This window comes from Sinocyclocheilus anshuiensis, unplaced genomic scaffold, assembly GCF_001515605.1.
Source record: "Sinocyclocheilus anshuiensis isolate Anshui unplaced genomic scaffold, SAMN03320099.WGS_v1.1 scaffold1009, whole genome shotgun sequence".
In the NCBI taxonomy this organism is placed as follows: domain Eukaryota; kingdom Metazoa; phylum Chordata; class Actinopteri; order Cypriniformes; family Cyprinidae; genus Sinocyclocheilus; species Sinocyclocheilus anshuiensis.
In genome coordinates, this window is record NW_015555761.1 from 268,078 (window position 1) to 284,254 (window position 16,177).

Sequence of the window (16,177 nt, forward strand, 5' to 3'; positions counted from 1 at the left end):
TTGTATTAATAAAAATATAATTTTAATTGCTGACAAAATAATGTTTAATAATATAAAAGGACAAATATGTATGTGATTTTAGCATTTTTGGATACCGAGTGATCATAAAATAGATTCTAGAATATAAATTCACAGTAGTGCAGGAATTGTACACATGCATGTTGTATAATAAATACTAGGCTTAAAAGTGTATGTTACAGAAGAAAATAGGATTATTTATATTATTATTAATTTATATTATTTTATTATTATATATAAATTGGTTAAAATAATTAAATCACATTGGGAAGAATATATAATTTGGACAAAAAACTAAATACTAAGTTAAATTGTTGTATAAAAATATATATTAAGCTTTAAATATAGGTTTGTCACATTATAGGAAAAATTATGGCAGCCACTCCGGTGGAAATATTAGGATTGGAATGTCCATTGTGTAAAGAACTGATAGACAAGCTCTCACACAAATGGCAACAGAGAGCTAAAAAAATTATTACAAAATGGCCAAAGGAAGGGACATTTGATTTAGCATTGTGCGAGGAAATGGAAACTGATAAAAAATGATAACACTAAAGGCAACAGTAAAAAGAGAGAAAAGAGGGAAGCAAAAAGGGAAAGAGAGAAAGAAGTGCTAGCCTTGTTCAAAAAGGAAGAAGACTCATTGGAAAGTATAAAACAGGAAAGAAAAATACTAAAGGAGGCAGACAAAGAGACAAAGAAAAAAAGAAGAGTTGTTTTCTAAACCAACCCATATCTGCCCCGAGGGACAGTTCCCAATACTTAAGGGTACTGTAGAAGTGTCTGGAGAAATGCAAATGGAAGGACAAGTAGAGTTGGAAGAAAAACAAAAAGAACCAGATGTAAGACCAAAGAGACGACAGAATAAAAAGAGTGAGGGATATTTACCTTTAGATTGTTATAACAGGCACACATAGCATTAGAAATAATGAAAGCAAACTATGAAGGAAAAACAGGAAATGAGGAAACGTTACAGCAGATGAGGAGAGAAGATGAGATTGAAGCACAAGCAGAGGCTATGAAAGCAGAAATAGGGAGGAAAATTAAAGAGACAGAAAAATTAATACAAGATGCAGACATATTGGTGAGAGATAGACGTAAACTATTAGACAGCAGAGAGAAAGTGAGTGAAGGTGAGGAGTCATCATTTGATAAAGGAACATGGGGACAAGGAAGAGAAAAAGGAAGACTTAGACCACTGGCTGCACAACTCCCAATTTTTTAAGGGTACACGGGGACCGTATGTCCCCTGGGTCTCACAGGACCTTGAGGGGCTGGTCACTCGCCTCCCAGACATCCATGAGGGGGCTGGAAAGTGGATTAAGGTGTTCGAAGAAGAAATTATGGGCAAACTTTTAGCTGTGGAGGACATTAAAGCACTTCTGGCAAAGACTATAGGAGGAGCAAAGATGGAAGAAATTCTTCCAAGCATCCAATCTGGACAGAGCTGTGGACTCTCACTACATGGATGGAACTGTTTTTGATGCATTCCGTCCAGCAGTGTGGCAGACACTGCATGATGTGTACCTGATCAGACTATGAGGGGGCTGAAAAGTGGATTAAGGTGTTCGAAGAAGAAATTATGGGCAAACTTTTAGCTGTGGAGGACATTAAAGCACTTCTGGCAAAGACTATAGGAGGAGCAAAGATGGAAGAAATTCTTCCAAGCATCCAATCTGGACAGAGCTGTGGACTCTCACTACATGGATGGAACTGTTTTTGATGCATTCCTTCCAGCAGTGTGGCAGGCACTGCGTGAATGCTGTGATAGATGCCATGCCACAAGCTGTAAAGAGCAGACTGGAGGGATGTGGTCAAGCTTAAACTCAAACACACAAAGAGTTTTGTGACCATGTATCTCATGCAGTGGAGCAATACAGAAAAAATGAACAGAAGCTCAAGAACCAAGAGAAAGAACTACAGGGACAATTAACTCTGTTACAACTTGAACTGACAAAAAAAATAATAAGAAAAAGATTCAAGCTTCAGTAAAGAAAGAAGAATCAGAACAAATGACAATGATGTCTCCAGTAAATGCTCCTCCTCCAGCTATTCAGCCAAGCCCACCCACAGCAGTCCCTCCAAATGCACACCAGATCCCTGTACCCATCATTAATGTCTATACTCAACAACCAGGGCCAATGGGATGGAAAAGAACACCATTACAAGAAAGACAGAGAGGAAGAGGCAAGCCTTATACTGGTCCTCCAGGTGTGTGCTGGGGATGTGGACAACCTGGACATAACAAAAATGATTGTCCCACCAATCCATGGCAACGGCCACCTCAGGGTCGAAGGGGGTAGAGTTGGCAGCAGCCCACCATTACCATCCATTACAGGGCCCAGTAAACCCTTGGGGAGGTCCAAATCAAGGATATTAGGGGTGCCCAGAGAATCCTACAGGGGAGAGTCAGCTTCCAATTTTAACAACTAAAGCGGATCAAGAACCTATACTGCAAATTGAAATAGAGGGAAAGATCACACCAATGATGGAAGACACAGGAGCTGTTTATACTTGTGTACATTCAAATTATGCCTCACATCTCCCCTTGTCTGGAAAATTTGCAAAGACAATAGGATTCTCGGAACAAATGCAGCTAATTCCAATGACAGCTCCAGTGTGTCTACAAACAATAAATAAAAGTGTAACCATATCCATTTTTGTATCAAATCAGACTACTGTTAATTTGTTAGGGAGAGATGCATTATGTAAATTAGGGCTACAAATTTGGTGTTCTCCGCAAGGAGTATATATAGACACAATAGGAATAGAAACTCAGATGATGGTTGTAGAGCCAAAAGTATATGTCTATTGTGAAGCACAGTTACCAAAATCAGAATTTCATTGTACAATGATATATGATCCCGAAAGAGATGAAAAAATAGAAAAGAAATTTGGAAGAAACTGAAGGACAAAAAATTTAAATAATCTCACAGAACATCATAATAGGTAAACAGGGAGCAGCTTTGAGTATACCTGAATGTGAATTTGTGAAAAAAAATGGTTAAATTCAACAGATTCTGTGCCACATGTCTTTATATGTAGGAAAAAATTGGGACGTGAAAGATTTAGGACCAGTGATGAAAAAGGCAGAACAAAGCAAATGGGAACCAACAGAACATCCGTTGATTTTTCATTCAGCTGACAAAAATTACATCAAAATTTTGTGTGCGACCAGTTTGATGGGAATTCCTCAGGAAGTAATCAGAAAATCACAATACCCTTTGCATCCTGATGCTGAAATTACTATTGAAGGTTTAGAGCAGACAGGATTATTAATAGAAATAACTAGTTACTGTAACACTCCAATTATGCCTGTTATCAAAGCAGACAAAAACAGATGGCCTCTTGTTCATGACTTATGAGCAATCAACGATATAGAAGAAGATTTGCCAGCTGATGTTCCAAACCCGCACACACTACTGACAAATGTCCCTCCTGATGCCAAATACTTTACAGTAATTGTTCTCTGTTCGGCCTACTTTAGTGTTCCACTAGCAGAGGAAAGTAGATACCTGTTTGCATTTACATATGCTGGTAAACAGTATACCTACACCAGAATGCAGCAAGGGTTTAAACATTCTCCACATATATTTAATCAAGTTCTTAAAGGGTTAGTTCACCCAAAAATTAAAATTAGGCTGCTAATTTTTTAGGCTACGTTTTACTCACCCCCGAGGCATCCTAGGTGTATATGACTTTCTTCCTTCAGACGAATCCAGTCGGAGTTATATTAAAAATTGTCTTTGATCTTTCAAGCTCTATCATTGCAGTCAGCGGGTGTTGCATTGCTTCAGTCCAAAAGAAGTTAAATAAAAAGCTCCCATGCATAAAAAAAAGTGTCTCACATGGCTTCGTGGGGTGAACAAAGGCCTCCTGTAGTGAATTCGTCTGAAAGAAGAAAGTCATATACACCTAGGATGCCTCAGGGGCAGTAAAATGCAGCCTAATTTTCATTTTTGGGTGAACTAAGCCTTTAAGGCTGATTTAGAAGATCTTATGATAGACAGTATTGAATACTCAAGTTGAATACTTAGGACGACTGATTGCATTTGGCACACAAGCTATAGCTCCAGCTCAATTGGACGGCATAAGTAAAACACCATTGCCTCAAACAGTAGGACAAATTATGAATTTTCTAGGGATGACTGGCTTTAGTGCCGATTGGATAGAAGACTATGCAGTAAAAACAGCTCCATTGAGAGAAATCATGAAACAGGCAGGACTGCAACATTTAGGTAATCCATTAAAATGGAACACAGATGCATTACTAGCATTTGATACTATAAAAAAAGAACTACAACAGGCCCCTGCCTTAGGAAATCCTGAATACTCTAAACAATTTAATCTGTATGTTGCAAATAGAGCTGATGGTTATGCATCAGCTGTATTGATGCAAGAGACTTGTAGTGGTAGGAAAAAACCGCCTATTGCTTACTATAGTACGAAGTTGGACAATGTAGCTCAGGGTTACCCACCATGTTACAAACAAGGCCTTACAGCAGTATACTACGCATATGAGAAAGAATCTACAATATCCATGGGGTACACAGTAACTATTTATACTCATCACAAAATTGTGGAGTTAACAGAACAAGGGAAATTTGTTCTCACTCAAGCCCGAGTTCTAGCCTATTCATCGCTACTTACATATCCAGATGTTAAGCGATGCCATACAGTTAATCCAGCTGAACTAATTCCTTTGGCTTTTGAAGGAAAGCCCCATGATTGTGTGACTGATTTACTAGATTATGTCAAGATCTTGAGTCTACACCTAACCCTGTGGTGGAAGTCACTTACTTCGTAGATGGTTCTAGCTTTAGAGATCATGTAGGAAATCATACAGGATATTCAGTGGTAAAGGAGGACAAAGAAGAATTGGTGTCTGTGATATCACAACATTGTGTACAGCCTTGCTCTGCTCAATCAGCAGAATTAAAAGCTCTCACAGCTGCATGTCAATTAGCAAGGGACAAACAGGCAATATTTTCACTGATTCAGCATATGCTCATGGTGTATGTCATTTGTTTGGAGCAGTATGGAAACATAAAGGGTTCAAAAAGAGCGATGGGACTCACATCCAACATGCTGAACAAATAGGTCAATTAATTTCTGCTATGATGCTACCAAAATGACTAGCAATAATCAAGTGTCAAGCTCATAAAAGAGGAAATGATTTAGACATTATGGGAAACAATGCAGCAGATTTGGAAGCTAAAAAAGCCTCAGGCTGCAAAGTAGCAGTACTAGCACCTGTAGTTCTTATAGAACCTCAACCTCAATTGGATGATATTATACGAATTCAACAACAAGCAGGACCCTATGAACACTCTATGTGGCACCAAAGGGGAGCCAAAAAAGACGCACAATATATTTGGCATACACATGAAGGACAAATTGTTGCCCCAACTTCACTTTTGAATATTCTCATTTCAGATGTGCATGGTTTTGACCATTGCGCAGGGGGGGGAGTGATAAGGAAAATTAAACAGCAAGGATATTGGTCTCCTTATTTACATGCAATGGTAGATGAATTTCTGGCCACATGTGAAGTTTGTGCCAAAAACAATGTGAGAAAAGGAACAGCGACACCAATAGGCCATATACCAGTACCAGAAGGACCATTCAAGCATTTGGTAATGGATTATGTGGATATGATAAAGCGAGTTCAAGGCAAAAAGTACATGCTTGTGATAATAGACAGATTTAGTAGATGGCTGGAGGCAGTGCCATCAGCAGATCAGGGAGCAGGAACAGTAATTGAATTTCTAATAAGAGAAGTAATTCCTAGATTTGGAATACAGTCAGAAATAAGTTCAGATAATGGATCAGCATTCACGCACACAAAAAAACCTGTAAAACAAGTATTGCAACAATTGAGAATAAAGCAGAGACTAGGGTGTATTAAATGGAACCCTCAAGACCAAACTAAACAAAATATGTGAAAGTAATAAACTTAACTGGATTGATGCATTACCTCTTGCACTAATGAGCTATCGCATGCAAACTAACAGAAACATGCACTTAACACCGCATTAAATGCTTACAGGTCAACCCATGCCTGTGCCATATTGCTGAGGTCCCTACAAAGCACCCCCTCTAGAGCAATTGCAAATGGAACTTTGATCTTATATGAAGAAATTAACAGCAATACATAAAAAGCTATCTATTTGCAGGAAACAAGAAAAGAGCCCTGTGAGGAAACAGAGACGTCATGCCCAATTGTTCCAGGTGACCAAGTATATCTGAGGGTATTCGGGAGAAAGTGGAATGAGCCCAGGAGAGAGGGACCCTACAAAGTGGTGAGAGCTACACCAACAGCAGTCCAAGAGGAGGGAAGCGCAACCTGGTATCATCTAAACCACTGCACTAGAGTTCCCAAAGTATGGATGGTAAGAGAAGGAAACAGACAAGCAGACAACTCAGGAGAAAGTGACGAGGAGAGACCAGTGACACAAGATGAAGTGCAAACTGATGAAAGCTCAAAAAAGATGCACAAGGAACTCACATTCTCCTGTCAGACAAACAGGAGAGGAGAAAGAATCTGACAACATATCTGATGATCACATGCCTAATGCATCTAATTCGGCAAGCTCAAGCTATAACCAACAGCACCCAGACTTCCCTAGAATCGACTTTTCAACCCTCGGATGAATCTAGCAATGGCTTTGACTTAATCCAAAAAGAACAAGAACTAGATGAGGAGGAAAAAAATATCTAGACAAAATAGATATTGTAGATGACAATCATAATATTACTTATAAGAAAATGGGCAATTCAGATATATTATGGGAAAAGGCAGAAGACAATAATTGGTATAAATGGGTAAATTACACATCATAAAAAGAGAAATGCAAAACTGCATAGTTTGCTTTGAAGCAAGACCAATTTTATATATTGTACCAATACTTATACACAGTTCTAGTTTTAGAATATTTCATTATGAATGGTTTAAGAAATGTCCAGGACTATCTAATGCAATGGGGTTAGATGTAGTAAGACTGGGAGGTAAATGCTTTATAGAAAGAGGCAGAGAGATAAATGTCTTTAGAAACTGTCCCCCCAAAAAACGGCATTTTGCCCATATTGGTGCCAGTTTCTCCAATCTACAACAAACTACAGAGAAACAACTGAATTACAGTGCATACGTACCCGTAAATGGCCAATAGTACGGAAAAAAATACAAAAGCCACAAGGAAAAATACAATTAATGTCAGATCAAGAATTTGAATGTTATAAAAAGAAGGGAAATAATGACGTAGGAAGATTTGAAGCAAAATACAGAAAAATATGGAAAATACCATAATGTAAAAACTATTTGGTGATAAAAGAAGGCCCACCACCTATATTTGATGACATCAGTATTGCATTGGCAGACATATAGTGGATGTGCGGATCAGAATATGGCCTCTTGCCAACATTACCAGAAAATTGGTCAGGATTATGTACTAGGGTTATGCTGACACATAAAATGAGTCACATCTCTCTAGAAGAGGAAGCAACAAGTAAAGAAAAATCCAGATCTAAAAGAGCCTATGAAAAAGACCCTGCAGTTTATATAGATTAAATTGGTCAACCAAGAGGTATACCTTATGAGTTTAAAGCAAGAGATGAAGTCAAATCAGGGATTGAATCAATACTCATTTGGATTACACAAAATAAAAATACAGAATGGATCAATTATATATATTACAATCAGCAAAGTTTTATTAATTACACTGATGAGGCCTTATCCACTGTTAGGAGAGTAACTGGATGCAACGAGCAGAATGACATGGCAAAATAGAATAGCTTTGGATTTTTTGCTAGCTGAAAAAGGAGTATGTTATGTTTGAGGATCAATGTTGTACTTATATACCAAATAATACTGCTCCAGATGGAGCATTTAGTGAAGTAATGATCAAATAAAAAAACCTAAGGATTGAACTTAAAGCAAATGCTGGACAAGATATTCAAATGTGGGATTGGTTTGATCTAAAGTTATGAGCATGGGGAGCATGTTTGGCTAAATTAGGAAAGTTTTTAGGAGTTGCAGTATTGGTAGGAGGATTACTGTTTTGCTGTGTATTTCCTATACTGAGGTCACTAGTTGTCAAAGCCACAGTTAGGCAAATGGAAATGCTTAGATGGCAAGATGATGAGAAATTGATTTTGAAAAGTAACCAAAATGTACATTAACAGGACTGGCCTTATACACACAACTGGGAGTCACAAACATTGACAAATGATGGAGACTCTAGTACCTCAACTGAGGACGAAGAAGAGGTATAAAGATGAACCATACCCTGGCAAGCGCTGAACCAATTGCACACTCATGCTTATAATATTGTTTTATCTTAAATGAGGGGTTAGGGAGACAGGATCTTTTACTCCCTCCTAGTCAAATGTGGGGGGAGAGGTTTGGTCCTGCTGCTCCACCAGAGTGCTGTTACATAATCTAGTCATTGGTGATAAAACTGTGTGACTTAATTTAGTCACTAGGTAGTGATAACTGACGAGGCTGAATTATGAAGCTGCACTCTGGGTAAAGACACGTAAAGGTGAGACTTAGTAAGATACTTGATGATGGGGCCTTTTTTGGCCATGGGACATAAAGTAAGGCCTCCTGCCTACTTCTTGGAAGCAGACTGGAGACACAGCCAAAAAATTTAAACAATAACCATATGTATGAAATGTATTGAACATGCCTTGAAAATACTGTATAAAAGAGGGTGCAGAAAAAGATTCTGGAGATTTGCTCTGCAGAGTTCTTATCGGCTTCATTGTCTCTGACAATAAAGTCTAAATTCTGGCATCAAAACCTCAAGACTTTGAGAGTGATTTCTCACAGCAGTAGCAGAAGCCACCACACTACCAACCAGGAACCAGGGTCAACCGACCCCATAGCCTTGATCTTTTTAATCACATCTGTTGTATCTTGAACAAAAGATGGAAGTGTGGCTACCAAAGGCTTGATGAAATAATCATCAATAATAATGTATTGTTAAAGATAGTTCCAGACTTCCATTATTAAAGATTATCAGATGTCCTGGAGGTTTATTCAGATTTTTATGGATTTTTGCCAACATATAGAAACATGCAACACATAGATTCATTACATAGAGGAATTTAAGTTCATTATCCATAATCCAATTCTTAACTCTTGCACAAGTTAGTAAGCATAATTCTTGTTTCATTGTCTCGGAATGATCTGTTGGATCATTCCTTGAAGGTTGATAAAAATCCTAATTTTTAAGTTGTCAATAGACCTCTTCTATATACAAATTTCTACTCCATATTACTACAGCTCCCTCTTTATCTGCTGGCTTAATAACCAAGTCCTTATTATCTGCCAAAGTAGTCAATGTATCTTGTTCTTTTCTTGTTAAATTGTTTTTCAATGGTTAGACTTCTTTCTAAAAGTAATTATACATCATAGTTAACCTTATTAGTAAAAGGCGTTGATAGCTGAATTCTGTATTGGAGGCAAAAAGACCGATTCCTAGAAGATTCCTGATCCTGTCCGGACACCATAGCTGGTATAATATGTGTTGTTTGTCCATACCGTGCTCTTAACTGTAAATTTCTATGAAAAAAAAAAAAGTATATTTTGGTTCTAAATTCCGTTAGGTGTGTCGGAGCAAACAATAGTCCTTTGGACAAAACTTGCATGGCATCATTCATTAAAGGGAAACTTGAGAGATTTAATACAGTGTCTGTTTGGTAAAACTGCATGTGCTTGGATGCCAGTGATTGTTTAGCTGTCTTCTTTCACCCTCTCCTTGTCTTCCTCTTCTTTTTTAAACTGTCCATTGTTGGTTTTGGTTGCGACTGTAAAAAAAACTACTCAAATCAGCTCTACTGTCAGAAAGGTAATCACCTACTAGTCAAATTAAAGGAGACTGAACATTTGGTACGCTGTGTTCTTCTGGAGGCTAGTCCTCTACTTATTAGGTACCAATCTTTTCCAGGTGTAAACCCTTCCATCTTTATAATCTTTTTCATCTCTCCTGAATTTATCCACATTCTGTTTCTTAACTTTTTTCTTTAAATTCGGAGAGCTCATCCTGTAATTGGACTTCCCAATTTTTTACTTCAGTGGCTTCATTGTTTGTAAGTCGATTTGTTTTATTTCAGTGATCTCTTGTTGAAACTTTAGTCTATCTTTTTTGGATTCCTCAATCAATAGTAACATCAGATCCAATGAACACTTATTGAGGAGGATAACTATGCCTTTATTATTTTTGTTTTGAACTGGTGTGTCATTTGTTCTGACACTGTAGTGCTCGTAAATTTAAAAATATTATTAGAACTTTTAAATGTTCTACATTTTTCATATATATATCTGCTTATTCGTTTATTTCAAATAATAATTTATCAAATCATATTTGATTTGTTCATGATAGTAGTTAGTAGTCTGTAATGATAATATTTCTTGAGAATTTGTTCACTAGTATCACAGTTTTAAAATATATCAAGGTGGCCCCTATCTCCATTGTTGTTTTTCTTTCTTTCTTTCTCTGCTCATATTTTAATAATCATTTGTATGTATAATGAGTGGTGTTTTAGGTCTGTGTTTTATTAGCTATTTTCTCCCCTCTTCACTCCCACTTTTCCATTGCTTTACATGCCCATTTCTGGAGTCTTTTCCAAATCTAAGGTGTGAAAGACCAATGCTGAAACAGGAGGGTTTCATGACACTTTAAAGTCCAAAAAAAAGTTAAATGCTGGTACCTACAGCAACATCTAATTAATTGCTTTTGCACTGCAACATTGCTGCAAGAAATTTTAAGGGGCTTGGAATTGTTTGGTAACTTTTTTTATAGTGCAAAAGTGCAAATCAGTTTTTATGGTGCAACAAGTGCAAAAGTGCAAATCAAACTTGGACTTGTACCTTCTGAACCAGATAAACACTTGTGGCTCTTTTACCAGCGATTTGATCCAAGACACTTCCGTCCTCCACAAAGTAACTCACATCAGCTATATGAACACCAACTTCAAAATTGCCTACATGAGGAAAGGGAAAAAAATGTTTATTGTATCATAAAGAGCTGAATTTTGTAAGTGTAATGAAATTTTTAATGAGCTCCAATGTCAAAGGAACCACACATACCATCTGAGAGCTGTTTGCAGGATAGTGCATCATCTAGATCTCTGGCTGTAGCTGGGTCGATGGTAAATACACATTCTTTTCTTAAAAATAAATGAAAATAAAACCAGGAAAGAAGTGTCATATATTTTTGGAAAAATTCAATTGAGTCATGAAGCACAAAATATTAATAGTTATAATATGGAGTGTTGAAGAGTTTGGAAAGGGTAGTAGGTTACCTGAGATCTCTTCTTCTAGAGAGCTCATGAGCAGGGATGCTCCAGGGCAGATCTTGGGGAAGACAATTCAAGACCTCCTCTGAAAATTCTGAGAAGTCAACATCATATTCAGTCATGATGCCTTCGGTTTCTGGCTCTATTTCACCTGCTTGCCCTAACGTTTTTGCAAGCCGCCTAGAACCAGAGAAAAACAACTTTGATAAATGCTTTTATGAAGAATGATTGCTAATGTATACCCTATAATTTGGAGAAAATACTGGTAACCCAGATCTCACCCTTCAGCAAAGTTGTTGTCTGCTGGCCAGTGTGTTATTCGGCAGATAAAGAGTGTGTTTTCATAGTCTCCAGGTCTGGAGACAAAGTCTGCAGGACAGTCTGCTAGAGGCAAATTAACTCTCGGAATCCGATGGTCCACAGGAGAGAACATTGCAAAATTCTTGTTGGGGAGAAATTTAAGGAAGCCTGAGGCTGCCCTTGAGTGCTTTTGCTCAAAAATGAATACAACCTGAAATCACAACATGCATGTACAATTATACACATCAAAATAAAGAAAGTCATGCTATAATTTTATTTTTCTCCAAAGTGAGATGTATTATCAACATCATGAAGTTCAAGTGCCCTTATTATGCCTTTTCGAATATTACCTTTCATGCAGTGTCATGTAGCTGTATGTGAACATAAACTATCTGCAAAGCTGTGAAGCCGACAGTGCACAATAAAGTTATTGTCTATATATATATAAAAAAAAAAAAAAGAGTCAGCTTGCAATCACCTAAACGAGTCATCAGGACTTGGAGTCTTATTCTGTTACGGCTGTACGTCACAAAGTAACACATTTGCATAATGTCCACTAGGGATATGACGGTATCAAATTTTCATGTTGCGATTAATTGCTAATGCGTCCACACACGTTCTACGTCGCCAACTTGACCACCCACAAACACAGTAAAATATCCGTGTGGTTAACATCATGTCGAGAAGACGCTGTACCCTTCGCTGTGAGAGTAAATTTGTTTTAACATATATTATAATTACCACAAACTTGTTAACACTTGAAATTTACCACTGTGAAACGTCCTGCTCCAATCGTGCTTGCGAATCAGTCTCTTGTCAATCAGCAACTTCAAATGTTTCATCACCAGACTCCCGCTCGAATTGGTAAGGTACAATCGATACCATCTTTTCTATGTATTGAAAAGTCTCCAGGGCTGTCATTCTGTCATGGCAATGTGCATTTAGTTTCCGACACGCGTTGTACGCGGTAGACCAATCACAAAGGACTGCGCCATCTGACCAATCACAGCAGTGAGGGCTCACGGGGGAACAAGGAGGGGTTTAGAGAGACTGATTCTTTTAATTGCTTCGCACGAGTTGTTTATGAATAATTTAGAAATGAGGTCAAATTAAATACATATATATATTTTTAAAACGTGTTTTTTGAACTTGCATGCATGTAAACCTGTTTTAGGAGACTCATAAAACAATATTAGTAACCTTAAAAATGGCATAATAGGGGCACTTTAAACTTCACCCCATTTACTTTCATAATACATGTTCTTGATGTTATTGTGCATGATTAATCAGTGATGCACATTATTCCAAAGACCAAGAAGAAAAAAATTATAAAGACAGATAGGGCTGGACGAAAATTTGATAATGATAATTATTGTGATATAATTTTCCTTATAACAAGGGTTCGATGAATGATCGATATAATGTTTATGCGGCAAAAGCGGAACGAAACAGTGCGACTCATTTGAACAACGCAATGTGGACTGTTTATCAGGGTTCCCACTCAAAGCCACATGTCAAATTCCCTGACATTGACTAAAAAGCTTAATTTCCATGACCTATATTGAAACAGGCCGCTGTTGTGCTGAGCACTGAGCAGACAAAAACCATCCACAGAATGTATTTTAAATCCATTTGCAAGCTTTATTTACTTGTTCACAGAAGTTTTTAGTACAAAACTAAGTTAAACACACATACACACTACTATTTTTTTTGTTTGTTTTGCTTTTACCTGTTAAATGCACTTTGATATTTTTCTGTACTAGTTCTACAGAAATTAATTTATGGTTTTTATGCTTTCAGGGGTTAAACGCTCTGAAAGATTTTCTGTTCGTCATTAATTCTGTTATTATTTCTTCACATTTAGTTTTTGCTTTTCTGTCGTCTACTTTTAACACCCAGTCTTTGAAGTGGTCATTTTGTAGCCAAAGCTACAAAATAGTCCAGGGCTAAGGATTTTTTCTACTGCCCCGGTTGGGCCAGTGGTTCAAATTATTACTTGCCCTGCCAATATTTTAATTGGCCCTGCCACAAAAAAAATTAAAATAAAATAGTTGCTGTTATAATTTGTTTAAATCTATGTTATCTTGTATTCTAATAGGGCTAAATGAGCTTATATGACACCAATATTTTATATACCAATAACATTTTACAATTCTCGATTTCAATTTTAATACCACAGCAAAAACCACTAGCCTAACAAATATAAAGATAAAAAATAAAAAAAAAAGTGCAATGTTTGATTTATATTAGACTTATTATAATTTATAATTTCAAAATCGGAAGCAAAAACAGAATGGTGTGACTTTAGCTTTGTGAAATTATGCTACATAAAACATGCATGAAACAAACTGCAGATGGGCTGAATGAGACAATTTCACTCTCTGCCAGCAGGTGGTGCTTATGGAACAGAACAAGTGCTGCAGAGTGGTTTGTGATTGTAGCTCTGTGTAGCTCCGCTTCTATGTTGAATCTCTATCTTACTATCACTCTCTGTTGTTTAAAGTTATAAAATATAGCTTAATTCCCACCTTATTTCTGATATTGCATATCTAACCAATCTGATTAATTTGATTGTTCGCTTTTATGCTAAAAGCGCGCGTGCAGCATGTTAGCTAGCATTCGTTAGCTTGTCATTCGCGTTTCCATTCGCGTCTTTTTCACAAGTTCATCAAACAACAGTGGTAAGTTAGAATCATTCATCAATCACGGTGAGTAATGGCTTCTTCTCCTGCTATTGTTGTTTGCCCCGCTTGCCACATTTATAGTTTAGCTCTCTCTGTCGGCGATGAGGGATTCACATGTGAAAAATGCAGGGAAATAGTTAGGCTGACAGACAAGGTTTCAGAATTAGAGACACGCATCCAAACTTTAATTGAGGATAGTAAGAATGTGAGGGCTCTAGATACGGCTTTGGATATAGTCTTAGAGTTTGTACTTGACTAACTGGGTCCCAGGTCAGAAAGCAGACAGGCTGGCTAAACCGACAGTCTGCTAGCCGCCTCACGTCACAGAAATCAGTTAATTCTCAGCACATAGAGACCCTTTTACCTAGATATCACACTATAGAGACTGTGTCTGTTCCCCGATCTAGACCATACAAAAAAAACGTCCAAACCAATTTAAGAGTAACAATTGTCTTTCACCTAGATATCATACTATAGAGACTGTGTCTGTTCCCTGAACTAGCACATACAAAAAATGTCCAAAACAATTTAAGTGTAACGATTTAATTGATGTTCAACAAATAAAAAACAGATGTAATACGGATAAACAAATGATAAAGCTTGGCTTATTGAATATCAGGTCCCTTTCTACGAAAGCACTTTTTGTAAATTATATGATCACTGATCAGAACCTAGATGTGCTCTGTTTGACAGAAACCTGGCTAAAACCTGATGATTACATTATTTTAAACGAGTCTTTCCCCCAAGATTACTGTTATAAACATAAACCACGTCCAAAAGGTAAAGGGGGAGGTGTTGCTACAATTTATAACAATATTTTCAGTATTTCTCAGAGGGCGGGCTTCAAGTATAATTCGTTTGAAGTAATGGTGCTTCATATAACATTATCCAGAAAAACAAGTGTTAATGATAAATCCCCTGTGATGTTTGTACTGGCTACTGTATATAGACCACCAGGCACCACACAGACTTTATTAAATAATTTGCTGATTTTATATCAGAGTTAGTACTGGCTGCAGATAAAGTTTTAATTGTTGGTGATTTTAATATCACTTCCTGATTTATCTCAATTCCTTAGCATTTCCAATACCTCAGTACAACTTGATGTAACAGAAACTGTGGACTCTGTCTTTTCTAGCATTTTAGATACGGTTGCTCCTTTATGCTTAAGGAAGATTAAGGAAAACAGCTTGACACCGTGGTATAATGAGCACACTCGCACCCTAAAGAGAGCAGCCCAGAAAATAGAGCGCAGCTGGAGGAAAACCAAACTAGAGGTATTTCGTATTGCTTGGTGGGAAAGTACCCCAATCCTACAGAAAAGCATTAAAAACTGCTAGATCTGATTACTTTTCGTTTCTTTTAGAAGAAAAACAAACATAACCCCAGGTATTTATTCAATACAGTGGCTAAATTAACGAAAAATAAAGCATCAACAGGTGTTGACATTTCCCAACAGCACAGCAGTAATGACTTTATGAACTACTTTACTTCCAAGATCGATACTATTAGAGATAAAATTGTAACCATGCGGCCGTCAGCTACAGTATCACATCAGATAGTTTGCTATAGATCCCCTGAGGAAAAATTCCACTCATTCTCTATTACAGGAGAGGAAGAGTTGTATAAACTTAAATAATCTAAACCAACAACATGTATGTTAGACCCTATTCCATCTAAGCTCCTAAAAGAGGTGCTTCCGTTATGCTGATGATACTCAGCTCTATATTTCTTCACTGCCCGGCGAAAGATACCAATTTGAAAAACTAACAGAATGCATATTCGATATAAAAAACTAGATGACGAGTAATTTCTTACTGCTAAATTCTGAAAAAACAGAGGTGTTAATTATAGGACCTAAAAACTCTGCATGT

At 37.2% G+C, this 16,177-nt stretch overlaps 1 protein-coding gene across 6 annotated transcripts in view; it reads right to left on the reverse strand.

Moving 5' to 3' along the window:
• The window catches only part of dis3l2 (DIS3 like 3'-5' exoribonuclease 2), a 103,992-nt gene that overhangs the window by 50,612 nt on the left and 37,203 nt on the right, over positions 1 to 16,177 (reverse strand). For all 6 annotated transcript variants that reach the window (XM_016467834.1, XM_016467833.1, XM_016467832.1 and 3 more), the window contains 4 exons: positions 11,601 to 11,830; positions 11,326 to 11,499; positions 11,111 to 11,190; positions 10,892 to 11,004 (listed from right to left, as the gene is read on the reverse strand). In XM_016467834.1, coding sequence (XP_016323320.1) covers positions 10,892 to 11,004; positions 11,111 to 11,190; positions 11,326 to 11,499; positions 11,601 to 11,830 — 597 coding nt within the window. The remainder of the gene's footprint in view (positions 1 to 10,891; positions 11,005 to 11,110; positions 11,191 to 11,325; positions 11,500 to 11,600; positions 11,831 to 16,177) is intronic.